General features: G+C 37.3%; 3 protein-coding genes across 4 annotated transcripts; 1 reads left to right on the plus strand and 2 right to left on the minus strand.

Annotated features, from left to right (window-relative positions):
* Positions 1-36: 36 nt before the first annotated feature.
* Positions 37-3,554, minus strand: LOC145657442 (uncharacterized). Its single transcript, XM_081712049.1, has 3 exons — positions 1,945-3,554; positions 1,503-1,613; positions 37-1,154 (listed from the first exon to the last, which is right to left on the minus strand). The coding sequence occupies exons 1-3, from the start codon at positions 2,068-2,070 to the stop codon at positions 657-659; spliced, it is 735 nt and encodes a 244-aa protein (XP_081568175.1). The 5' UTR covers positions 2,071-3,554; the 3' UTR covers positions 37-656.
* A 140-nt stretch (positions 3,555-3,694) lies between these two features.
* Positions 3,695-8,815, minus strand: dld (deltaD). Its single transcript, XM_027020748.3, has 14 exons — positions 8,662-8,815; positions 7,812-7,887; positions 7,610-7,689; positions 7,456-7,524; positions 7,260-7,329; positions 6,434-6,534; positions 6,209-6,349; positions 5,961-6,062; positions 5,686-5,876; positions 5,246-5,416; positions 4,956-5,145; positions 4,698-4,835; positions 4,417-4,506; positions 3,695-3,939 (listed from the first exon to the last, which is right to left on the minus strand). Exons 1-14 carry the CDS (start codon positions 8,698-8,700, stop codon positions 3,874-3,876), a joined length of 1,524 nt encoding a protein of 507 aa, XP_026876549.3. The 5' UTR covers positions 8,701-8,815; the 3' UTR covers positions 3,695-3,873.
* A 742-nt stretch (positions 8,816-9,557) lies between these two features.
* efcab10 (EF-hand calcium binding domain 10) lies at positions 9,558-12,484 on the plus strand. 2 transcript variants are annotated; one of them, XM_027020729.3, is made up of 4 exons: positions 9,558-9,702; positions 10,049-10,213; positions 10,411-10,501; positions 11,044-12,484. In XM_027020729.3, exons 1-4 carry the CDS (start codon positions 9,621-9,623, stop codon positions 11,084-11,086), a joined length of 381 nt encoding a protein of 126 aa, XP_026876530.2. In that variant the 5' UTR covers positions 9,558-9,620; the 3' UTR covers positions 11,087-12,484. The 2 variants fall into 2 exon arrangements, with proteins under 2 accessions (XP_026876530.2, XP_026876529.2); XM_027020728.3 differs by having other exon boundaries at positions 9,566-9,726.
* The last annotated feature ends 914 nt before the right edge of the window (positions 12,485-13,398 follow it).

A 13,398-nucleotide genomic window follows, 5' to 3' on the forward strand; every position in this document is an offset into this window, starting at 1 on the left:
AGACAGAAGACAGAAGAATGGATGCCAGTGGTTTAATAAGATTACATTATTGCATAGCCATGCCATGGATTACAAAATACACAACACAATATAATAACAATATTTAGTAAAATATTAAAGCATTGTTAAAACAATGTGTATAGAGATAGTAAAATATTGTGTATAGAGTAATTATAGTATAAAGCATGACACCATGCATGTTGGGGTACATAGTTTAGCACTTGAGTGTTGCACTTAGTCTTCATATAAAAGAAAAAAATTTATTCAGTATAATAGTCATTGCCAACCTGGATAGCAAATAATAGCAAGTAGTTGGGAAAACTGAACATCATAAGGCCAGGTGATAGAAATTCCATTTTTGAAGGTTTATATGCTATTGCTACTGAAGAAGTAATGTTTGGAGTGGAGACAATCAGAGGTGTGTGTGTGTAAGTGTGAGTCTGATTTCCTGTTTTTTACTGTATAGTTGTGGACTGATATGTGGCTCAGAAATGTCAAGTGAGTGATTAGTGTTTAAATAAGTAAGAGTAAATATATGTGCCGTGACACTATGTGTTAAATGTGAAATAATTTAATAAAATGTTCAGTAATGTATAGGGCAATGTGGCCAAATATTTTAAAAACAATATAATTGTACAAAAAAGGAGAGAAAGATCTCAATGCCTGTCTTTCTTCCTTTTAGGCTGCGGAGGTCTGGGCTCCCCAGTACTGTCCCCATTGATTTGAGGAGCACTGCGCTTCAGGTCAGAAGAGGAGAAGCTATCAGTTTTGGAATAACCTCCAAAAGGCTTTGGCGCATCGGTGACCATGGGGCCGACGAGCCTCTTTCCCAGCTGCTGCTTGGTCTTGGGGCCCAGTTGCAGACTGTAAGTGTGCTGCTTCCTGTCTGCAGTTTTGAGAATGGGGTCCACCACAGAATGGAAGATGTGCTTGTTCTCAGTACTGCTATACTCAGGGATCAGCAGGGGCTCTTTTCTCTCAGACAGAGCTGGCGTGGAGCTCTCCTCTGGAGTGTGGAAGGACACAGTGGCCGGACATTGATGTTCTGGATGTACACTGGCATTCTGGATGTACCTGCCCTCCAAGGCCTCTTTCTTCCGCAGAATCCTCAGACGATCCTGCAGAGTTGTCTTTCTGTTCATCCTCTCTACAGTCTATATTGAGAAATGAGTATGTAAGAGTGATAATTTTGCAAAGGGAGCTACACAACAGGCAGAGAGGTCTGAACCTCCTCCAGAGAAGATGAACATGAGGGGAGGGGTTTTGCTTTCTCTCTGCAGATGCAGGTGTTCAAGGTTGAAGGCATTTTTGTAAGATGTGTGTCTCTAAAATATAATCATTCAAAAATCTCAAGGTACAATAGTCTGCCTCAGACCACAGTATGTGTTAGGGGCTCTTGTCATGCTGCCCTTTAATAGTCAAATAAAAATGTAGGTGAAATAGAGGAATCAAAACTATAATAAAAAAATTATAGTGCCCAACTTTTGGAAACAATTATTTACCTGAGTAGGAACCCTGGAGGGAGTCTCTCTGCAGCAAGTTCTTTCATGAAGGGGAGTCGGCTTCAGTTGTGTTACCAGGGGCACAGAGCGCACTCTGAGATCCTCATGACCCTGCTTACCATGGATTTATAACTGTAGTTAGACCATATACTTTATATTTACATAAGCAATACACAAATTGTGGGTGAGCCATTGGTGTTTGCCTCCAACAAATGTGAGTTTAGTTTTTACCAGAAAAGATAATTGACTGTCTAATAGAGTGCAAGAATAGCAGTTTGTTATTTTGGGTATTTGATTATATACAAAATTAACTATCACTGATGTATTTCAATACAAATATATGCTCATTCCATCCTGTTACAAAATAAACATATAATTTTAGCATGATATGCATAATTGAAATACATTTAACTAAATTTCTACTAATGTTTGGTATACCAACCTGAGCAGCAGAGCAACACCTTGTTTGCTTTCTCCTTGGAGATGTCTTAAATGAAGGGTTTTTAAACTTAACTATTAATTTTCTCATTGTGTTAATATTATAACACATAGAGGGCAATATATTCATGTGTTCAAAATATTTTTTGTTTGTGTTTGATTGCCAGTAGTGTTCTATAGAATGTGTCACAATCTTTTGGTCATGCAGAATGCTGAGCAAAATTTTAAAAGATAACACTCACTATTCCAAAAGCATTTCAAATAAATACATTTTTAATATCATGAACATATCAAAGTAATTTCAATTATCGGGACTTGATGTTACTTTGAGAGAGAACATAAGTAGCATTGAGGCACTGAATTAAAATGTTCTGTGAATATACTTGTCACCCTCCCAACCCTGAGCGTCCCCCGTCTCCATAGTAACTGGTTTACTTCCGTGTTTTCTCGTTCTCGTTTGCTTTGTTCTCCACCGGTTATTATTTCCAGCTCTTTCTAATTTGTCCAATTAACCTTCCTGCTTAAAACCCCTTGTTTGTCTCCTGTATTTTTCTGGGCAGTGTCTTAGGTTCTTCCTCGTGGATTTTTCCCAGCCTCTGGTGTCGTTGCGCTTATGTTTCGGTTTTGTTTGCTTAATCCTGGATTCCCTTCGTTCGTCTTAGCCCGGTTAGCTAGTATTGCTGTATTCCTCCTTTATTTAGGTCATGTCTATTTATTTTTCGTCCGTGTTCAAGCAAAAGTGACACTTGGTTCCGCTCAAAGTTTTCTTTGATCCTGTTGACTTGCTCATTAGGGGCCTGAATAACTGTACATAGTCTCATTTATGTAAAGCTGCTTTGCAACAACATGCATTTTTAAAAGTGTTATGCAAATAGGCCTACATTTGAACTGGGGATAGAGAATCTGTCAAAATGTGTTTAAGGTCCCAAAAAAGGATCTGCAATAGAGGGTTTTTCCAGAGAAACAAGGTTGGAATTCCTGATGGCAAGCACAGAAACTATTGACAATATAGACTGCTTTAGACATGAACATACTGCCATTGAACTTTACATTCGTTCATGCCGAGCTTTTTTTGTATGCCTACAGCAATTCAGTGGGTATGAGGCTTGTTGCTTAGTGCTTCTGTTGAGATTTTATTTTATGTAACACTGAAAACATCTAAACAAATTCACTGTGATCATTTGGTTGGAAATGAAAATAGCCAAACATGACACATTGACAGCCTGTTCTGGACAGGATTTTGCACTCTCTACTGGAGACTAGGTCAAAATACCAGATTTTCTTTGCTTTATTTGCATGAACCCCAGCATTCTTTGCCAGACTGAAAATCTAAGATATATTATTATTATCAAGTAACTTTTTAAAAAATGTATATTTGGAGTTCATTAGTATATTCTGATGGCCTCTGATAAATGTGTTTTTCTACTGTACATTTTTTTTTTAATACAACCCACATTAAAATGCTGGTCAACAGGGATGGTTGAGTGGGGAAATAATAAAGGAAGAATCAAACAGGAATGGTCTGTGATAAAGCTACAGAATGATAATTTGCTTAATATCTTCATCAACTGACATTATTGCAATATGCTATAATATCATGTACCGACCTAAGCCTTCTTCTACCCAACAGCTGTAGACATACTCAACTCCACCCACCCCAAACTGTTGCTGCTGGACAATTAAGTACAACTGTATTCAACACGGATAGACTGTACTCAAGTGATGTTTAGTGAGTCACTTTCATCCTAAGAAAATACCCTAAACCCTTTATTAGAACATTTAAATAACACAGTAAATATAATGCAGTGTTATACTGGAGTTACACATGAAAGCATCTTCTGAAAGCTGAGAGTTGACAGTCTCCAAAAATGTGTCCAATGAAGATTCCAAAACCAGTTATGAAGCTGGCAATTATATACATGTATCTGGTGATCTAGAAATTGATGGCTTTTCCAAAGGAAGCAGCAAGGTTGGCTTCCCTAAAGGCCTCTGAAACAGTCTGGAAAGGAAAACAAGTTTGAGTCAACCAATCTAGAAAGGTTTTTAAATTCTATAAGTTATCAGACTACGATGGGCTAGAAACGCTTATTTATCAGTGAAGCTGAGAATACAATAAAAAAATGGTTAAAGTAACAGCATAGTTGCCAGAAAGAAAGAAAGCTTGATACCAGTTATTGAGATGATCAAGATAGTATACTATGCATAGTTTCATGATTTTGCACTGATTTTCATAATTTAACATTTTTACCATGAGCTCATACATTTGATGCCTGAGATTGTAGCCTGGTTTCCAATATGCACTCATGTTTGTTCAGCTGAGGCCCTTTGCATCAACATTACCAAAAAAGGCATTTTCATAAGAGTAATAGCAGTAACTGTGCACCGAATGCTCATTGCAATCTTAATTCCAGCTGCTTTGATCTAAACATAAATAGCTGTAGAAAACAAGTTTTTTTTTTTTGCTAGAGAAACTTACAGGATGGGCATGGCACACTCTCGCAACATCTTCACATGATGCTCCATATTCCATTGCAAGTGCAGCTTCATTGATCATCTCACCTGCCCCCTGCATGACAAATCTCGTTACCACTATTGGCAAATTATAAATTTAGACCGAGACTCATTAATATTAAATTAGTCTATCCAGAAGTGTACACATGAATATTTATTAAGATGATTAAATGTTACAGATTAAAACATATCTACAAGATGCCAATATAAGCAGCATTACATAGTACATTTTCTTGTTCCACTCACCGAACCCAGAATGTGAGCTCCCAGCATTCTGTCTGTTTCTTTGTGACTAAGGATCTTCACCATGCCATCTGTATCAGCATTAGTCTTTGCTCTGCTATTAGCAGCAAATGGGAATTTGCCAATTTTGTATGGGACACTCTGCAGGAACAGAGTATTCAACAAACTCGTTGATAAAACGGCACAGTAAAGAATGTGTGGTGTGGATAGATATGAGAAACACAGAAAAAGAGAGCGACAGAAAGAGACAGAGATACACACCTCTTCCTTAAGCTGCTCCTCATTCTTGCCGACCCATGCGACTTCGGGGTGTGTGTAGATGACGGAAGGAACACAATTGTAGTCAATGTGAACAGCTCCTCCTGCCATGCCTTCAACACAAATTATGCCTTCGTCCTCGGCCTTGTGTGCAAGCATGGGCCCAGCCACCACGTCACCAATTGCATAAATACTGCAGAGTAGACAGTGGTTGAAAGCGTGCACCCCTCTTTCAAGTCATTTCCATATCATACAAATTGTTCATGGACATTTGCTGACTGAACGTGTCACACCTGGGCACTTTGGTTTGGAAACGGTTGGTAACAGGGATTCTGCCACGGTTGTCCAGTTCAATACCAACATTCTCAAGACCAAGGTTGTGGGTATAGGGCCGACGGCCAATGCATACCAGCAGCACGTCACAGGTAAGCATCTCGTTCTTGCCCCCAGCAGCAGCCTCCACTCTGAGAACACAAACAGTTGCTGTCATTCGAAAAGCTAACATATTGCACTTAGAGACATTACTCTGTTCCACTTAATTTAGAACTGCTAAGGAAATCAACTTCAAACCCAGCACACCCTGTGTACACCTTTGCTTTGTACTTCCATAGATAGGGCTAGGATTCATCACTGATTCACAAGAGCTTACAATAGCTTACTCCCTGTTGTCTGACACTGGCGAGAGCAAGAGTTTTTTATTATTATTTTTTAAACCGTGAACCTTAAAACTTACGCCACATCAATCTTGCCATCAGGTCTCTTTGTGGCACCCATGACCTTGGTGCCCAGCTTGAACTTCATGCCCTGTTTCTGAAGAATACGCTGGAAGTTCTTGGAGATCTCCATATCGATGCCCATGCCGCCCACATGACCCAGGAATTCCACTGCTGTTACGTTGGAGCCCAGTCTGTGCCATACTGAACCCTGACAATAGAGACAAAATATTTTAATCCACGATTTATTTGTAGCCTTGAGTTCCACGTGCATGCTTTGTTATGGACTACCCACCAGTTCAACTCCAATGACTCCAGCACCAATAACAATGAGTTCTTCTGGGACCTTCTCCAGTGATAGTGCCCCTGTAGAGGACACTATAGTTTTCTCATCAATCTGTCAACACAGGTGGCAGGTTAGCAGCTGAAGTCAAGCTAAAATGACTGTGCGCATCCATTTGTGTACCTGATTTAACATAACCCATTAAGGATAAAGTAACTGAAGACAAAATCAGGCATAATCCTAAGTTTGCGAAGACGAACCTCAATGCCTGGAAAAGGGGTGACCTCTGATCCTGTAGCAATCAGGATGTTTTTGGTGTTAATAACCTGCTCACCATCAGCAGTCCTTGCAGTGACCTGATTTTTGCCAGTTAATGTTCCAAATCCATTCACATGAGTAACCTAAAAAAAGATGCTAATGATGCTGAAACAGTAGCAAATTAATATTCCACTCCATGTCAGAATCATTTACATTTACACACTCACTTTGTTCTGTTTGAATAAGTGTGCAATGCCTCCCGTCAAGGCTTTGACAGCACCACTCTTCTGTGCCATCATCTTCTCCAAATTAAGTGATATCTCTCTTACTAAAAGTCAAAATAAATGGGTAAATTTTATACTATCAAATCAAAAACACTGATGAGCATTTTCAAACACTAATAGAGTAGTAATTATGTAAACACCTTTAGAAACTTCATTTTGTTTTCATGGAAATGTTAACTCATTTTACTATTTAGTTTATAAGAACAGTATTTTACCGATTTACATGGTGTCCCATATATAAATCTGTTAGTAATGATACAAACTTTCATGTTAACTATTCAGTTAATGACTGCTTCTCAGATTTGCTTAATAGTTTTGGTAAATGATGAAATTGTACATGACAGACAATTTTTATGCTTGTAGTATAATTATTTTCTGAAATGTGTTGAGTGTTGGTCTTCAAGCCTGAAAATGAGCACTACAGAAAAATCATTACTTCATTACTTAATTTTATAAGTTATTATTTTTGAACTGCTGATACTAGTTGCATGAAGTCAACAGGGATTATTTTCCATGTATTGTTTACCCATTAAAACACAACATACAGAGATATATGTTTGCCAATTAATGGCTTGTTGAAAATGGTCAGTTAAGATGCTTTATGGAAAACTGGGGCAGTGTCGTAACCTATGAATTACACAGCCTTAATATTTTGTACAATCTCTGTAGAACAGCCATATGTACCACCAGGAGTAGGTATTTATGAAAGGTCACCATTTCATTTATTTTACTGTACAAAAAGGTCACATGACCATATTCTTAAACTTACTTTCAATGCCTCTGTTTTCAAAGTCTTTTCCATGTGCCAGGTGATAGAGATAAGAGTTGTTCAACAGGGCCTTAAATATACAATACCAATGTCAACCAATAACATCTAAAAATTTGTAAAAATATGTAAATACAGAAGTGACTGATAGGTTGATCCATGATGAACTCACTTAGCCTGCCTGAAACATATGAAATACCTTTGATGGGATACAGCCCACATTTAAGCATGTTCCTCCAAGGGTGGCATTCTTTTCCACACACACGGTCTGTAAGTGTAAGTGATGTTAGCCATCACTCATCAACAAAAAAAAAAGGCTCTTCTGTAATATTCAAGATAGGACTGTCTGTTACCTTGAAACCTAGCTGTGCAGCTTTGATGGCAGCAACATATCCTCCAGGCCCAGATCCCACAACTGTCACATCAGCATCAACTACGGAGAGAGCAGAACATTCTTGAGCATATTTAGATAATCTAACACACCACCACAAAATCTTTATACAGATGCTAATTGTGCAGTGACACTGATTAAATGAAGCAGTTAGAAAGCCTTACTTGCAGCTTTGTCAGCATATGTTCTCATACATAATGGTGTAGCTCTGTGCAACTTGCAGGGAAGATGTCGACTTCGCTGTGTCAAGAGAAAACTCAGAATAAAAATCCCACTTGTCTATTCCATGACAGACTGACACTCAAAGACAGACTGACAAATAAGACTGGATGTTTGATATAAATAAAAAATAATGAAAGACCACAAAACACCACCAGAAAGGTACAAACAAACAGTAAACAGACAGGATGCTGGGAATTGTAATTACATGAATAAGGCTGTGGTGTGTGTGTGTGTGTATATATATATATATATATATATATATATATATATATATATATATATATATATATATATATACACACACACACACACACGCAATTGACTATGTAATATTTAAAAAAATACTGCCTGACCCTGTAGGAAAAAAGCAGCTGACCACTGGCATTGCCTTACAGCTGAAGCTAACCTAGTGGACCAAGTTCAATTTACCCAGCTTGCTATCTAGCTCGCCTCATAACTGTCACAAGCTTAATTTAACATACAAAAGTCTGCTTTGGAAAGCTCGGGAACAAGCAGTCTGGTCGTTATGTGCATAGTCACACCTATGAGATGCAATCTGACAGCTTGTTCCTGTAGGTTTCGCTAGAGTAGTTTTAACTGAGCCCGCTAGATAACCAGCTATCTTAACACTAGCTAGCTGTCGACCTGGCTACCTTGCTAGCTAGCAACCGAGCTAACTCGGCCTTCAGTGAGAAAATCAACAGATGTTTCCTGATGTAAAAGATGAGACGTGTTCATTGACGAAATAACCTTGTCCTTAGAACCCATTGCGTCAACATATGTGGCATTTACCATTGCGAGAGTACGATAAAGCTGGTTCCAGGTCTGCATTTTGACAGTGTCCCAATACAGAATGCTTCACCTACAGCTATCAGCGCACCCAAGGACTCTGCGCTGCGCGTGCGTACAATTGACTGATGCGCGTTTCGTCGCTTACTGATTATGTCAAAATAATGGCCCTCACTGCTCTGTGAACCAAAAGGTAATAATATAACGTAAAACTCTTCCAAAATATAAGAAACACAAACTTTGATAACATGAATCGTTTTTTCCCTTCATAATATTTATGTATGCCTCTGCAATAATCAAATACTTAATAATAATAATAATAATAATAATAATAATATTATTATTATTATTGTGAACACCTGTTGATGTAATCCTTTTGGTTCCATACGAGTATTCATATGGATATGCTGACTTGGTCTCAATGACTTTGTCACAGCTCTGTCTCCTGGCTGATAAAAAAAAAAAAAAAAATCCTCTAATATAACTATATAGTTATCTGATATCAACCAGGAATGGTGACACTGCCATACGCTAGACAGCCTAAGGAATAGTTACGGTGACTTAATTTCTTAAAATCTTAAATGCAACCTAACCATCCAACTAACAAACACTAACCAACTCTAAAAAAAATTTCACCTACGAAATATAAACATTTAATTTGACAGAGTACTGGAATAATCTAACTCCTGTTATAGTCTTAAGCATGGTACAGCATCTTAAACCTGCACATCATTTAGATTCTGCATACAATTTATCTAAAGTCACTGGAACTAGGCTGGGTGCCCTCTCAAAGAACATAAACTCCGGCTATACCATAGACTATTTACACCACAGACTGTGCTAGTTGTCGGCTGAACTGAAAAGAGATTTCACTGGTCTCGCGCGAGCGTGTGGTATCACAGCAACAAGGACAGTCAGCGTCCTAAAGGCGCTGAGGCGTTTGGAAGTAGCTTATAGGGTACATGATGACAACACCACGCGAAAAAGAGGCAGTGAAATACCTCGAGGAACATAAAATTGGCGAAATGATGGATAATTTAATTAGTATGCTCTTCTTTTACAGACCAGGCAAGATTTTAATGTCTGTACCTAATGCTGTACTCTCAACAAGTCCTACTCGTGAAGCGTTCAGGTTAACTGTGCGGTTTTTTTTTTATATAGCTAGCCTGCAAGGTTAGCGTTAGCTAACCTAGTCTATGTCTTACCTGCTGAATTGTGGGAATGGCCAAACACTGTAGTCTTAATTTTCTTTGCTTTAAGAGCTGGTACGCTTATAGACCATGAGTCTTCTGGGAATTATATGAGAACTACCTAGCTAGCTAGCTAGTTAAATATTGCATCGTGCATTAATGTGTAAATGGGTTTTATAGTTTTTATCTTTTTGTCTAAGAACGACCAAGGGAATTCCTGATTGCCCAGCTTGAACAACTGAGAGCTTCCAAACTTTCTGCAGCTGATAGTCCATGCCTCTTTGATGACTCCAATTTGGATGCAGTGTTTGGGATCCTGGATCCTGCAAATCAAGGACACATCTCTTATGCTCAATATAAAGAGGGTAAGGAAATGTCACATGAAAAAAAAAAAAATCACATGAATATATATTGTTTGTCTAACTTCACTAAACATTAAAGAACATAGCTATCTTTCTCATTAAAATGTTTCAGGACTGTGTATATATATCAATGTATATTTGTATGATCAAATTCACAATATACTGATTTACATGTTAAGTAAAAAATACCATCTCTACAGCACTGATGACACTTGGTATCAAGAATTTCAATGAACACCATGAGGATCTTGGAAATAACAGAATCTCAAATGAGACATTTAAAAGAGAAGCGTAAGTGTTGAACTTCTCACTCCTACTTTACAGTTACGTAAGACATTAGAATTGATCTGTGATGACCTTTGTAGGTTAGATGATAACACTGACAGTGACTTACTTAAATCCTAAAAGTATTTATTTGGAACTCATTGAATTGGATTTCTCTAACTAAATCAGCCAAGTTACTACTAGATATAAGGAATTAGTTAAAATATGTTAACTGAAAACATGCTTATGTTTTTGCATATTTTCATAGGCTTTCATTTTTTTTTAGAATCTGCTCTTCACTGTCACTTTAATAAAATTTTTATTATTGTTCAGTAAGACAAAATATTTCTAAACTGAATGGAATGTTTTATAAACTGTAGTCTTGTGAAAGTAGTTGAATTAGTCCATAGTAGTATAATTCAGTGGAACTGAAGTTAATAAAACATTTTAATATAGCCTTTAATATAATATTTCAGGCTTTATCAGAATTAATGAAATTATTTATGTATTTTGATCACAGTATTAAGAGAATAAAAAACTTTAAGCTAATAGTATTTTTCTCTGTTTAGGAAGGAGGGTCTTCTTAAAAGTGCAGCAACGTTCCAGATGTAATTATTTATCCATTAGCCAGTGTAATAACACTGGTACTCTCTCTTTTTAAAATAAATGTTTATCATGTGTGATTGTTTATATTAAATCAGTTTACAGGGTATTAGACGAGGAATGATGGTAACCTGCATTTAAAGGAACATGAGTAAAGCATCCAGCAAACATTCAGTCAGTGTGAGGATGCTGGAATATGAATTTAACAGAGACAATTCAAACAAGTATTCCAACTGAGAAAATATGTTTTTACTTTTATAGCTTATAGCTTTATCCAGGAAAGTGGGCATATAGCTTACATGCTGTGCAAACTTTATTAAGATGTTTTGAAGGCAGTTGCTGTGTGCTTCACAAACATCAACAAAAAAGAAGGCACAGGGCAAAACACATCACAGTATACACCTAAGTACTATTAGGGATAAATATACAAGGTGAAAAAGTAAATATACATTTTATATACACAATTCACAAAATTAGTTCAAGAGTGATACATGTAAGGTGCAGTTCTCCAGTGTTTTCAGGGGAGGATGGTGGTTCAAGACACATGAAATTGGGAAAGCAACTGTATGGATGCCTGTTGATTTTGGGCATCTGAGCAGAACAGACTGAAGTGCAGAGCCAAATAAAGATTAGAAAACAAATTAGAAACCAAAAGAAAAATCTCTAAAGACAAGAGGCTGTCTTAACTTTGAAGTTGAAAAATGTGCCGTTTAAGTAATATAAAGGGGGCAACTAGGGAATGCCCTTCCAGTAGTGCCAACACAGGCTGCTGAGACTGAAGACTTAACAATAGACCCAAAATCCTAGGGTTTTTTTCTCTTTAAATGCTTCAGCTGGTATATATAATCAACAGGAAACAAGACTTATAAATGCGAAGAGGCTACTTATAGACAATTTGAGATTGATTACCAGTTGGGTCCACTGAGAAAAAGAGACAGAGATTTAGAATACATGTGACAGCAAATGAGCATCAGCTCAAGACTGATTACAAAGATAAGTGAGAGATCTGCCCAATCCAAATCTCCTGTCCTCTCAGACTCGCAAATTCATGGATTTAATATGCATGTTCCTGAAAGTTAGCTTCTTCCATTCATCTAGGGATAATGCACACTTGGGATGCAGGCTTCAGCACACTGCTTGTAGAATTACCCAAACATGGATGTGACAACAAATGAAAGAGGAATGATTTTGATCACAGATATTTATTTAAATGTAATTAGCATATGTTAAATATGGGTGTATTGAATTGTTTTAAATGTTATAACTTAAGTTCTTAGATAACAACAGGTCCACTGGCTATGACAGTGTAATTTATTCTGTAATCTGTGTTAAAATAAATTGCATGTCTCTAGGAGTCAAGAGCCTGAACAATTGGCTCAAGTAATAAACTTGAACATCAAGTAATAACATTTGAACATAAGTCCAAATTCTGTGAAACTGGAGTCTACAACCCACATTCCAGAGATTTAGATTGGACATTCCACTTAAAGGAGCAACAAGTCATTTTTACAACCAAAAAGTAGCAAACAATACTTATGAAAGTGATTTTATTATTTATTTACTATTGCTAACTGACAGTATATTATTATTATTATTATTATTATTATTATTATCTGCTGGATTTATGACCGCTAACTTGTCCAGCAGTTTTCGAGATTTTGACATGGGATTAATGCTGGAATGTTTGGTCAGATTGGGAAAGATGTGTTTGTATTCATCTTTTTTGACTGGATGACCAGTTTCCATGTAGCAAATTTTTTTCCTGATTTTTTTCCCCTAAATGAATGGTGGAATGTTCAAAACTGTCATACACACACTCTAAGTGATTACACACTACTTGTAATCAGTCAATTGGGACTCCATGGCAACCACATAACCACCTAGCAACCATAGCAACCACCTAGCAAGACCATAGCAGCTACCTAGCAACCACTTATGACACTCTAGCAACCACCTGGGACTCCATAGCAACGACTTGGTAACCATGTAGCAACCACTTGGGATTCCATAGCAACCACCTAGCAAGACCATAGCAACCACTTGGTTACATCTTTGAAATCACCTCCCAAGACTATTCCAACCACTTGGTAACAGCTTTGAAACCACCTACCAAGACTATAGCAACTAGTTGGTAACACTCTAGCAACCACTTGGGACTCCATATCAACCATTTGGTAACACCTTAGCAACCACCTGGGATACCATAACAACTACCTAGCAACTATCTGTGAATTGCATAAGATGTGTAATCACTCTGCATTTTCTTCAGGAAATGCACTAGTTATTTAAAAAAAAAAGTTCTATAATGTGCAGCATATTGC

Source organism: Electrophorus electricus, chromosome 4, assembly GCF_041902795.1.
Source record: "Electrophorus electricus isolate QZ-2024a chromosome 4, ASM4190279v1, whole genome shotgun sequence".
NCBI lineage: Eukaryota > Metazoa > Chordata > Actinopteri > Gymnotiformes > Gymnotidae > Electrophorus > Electrophorus electricus.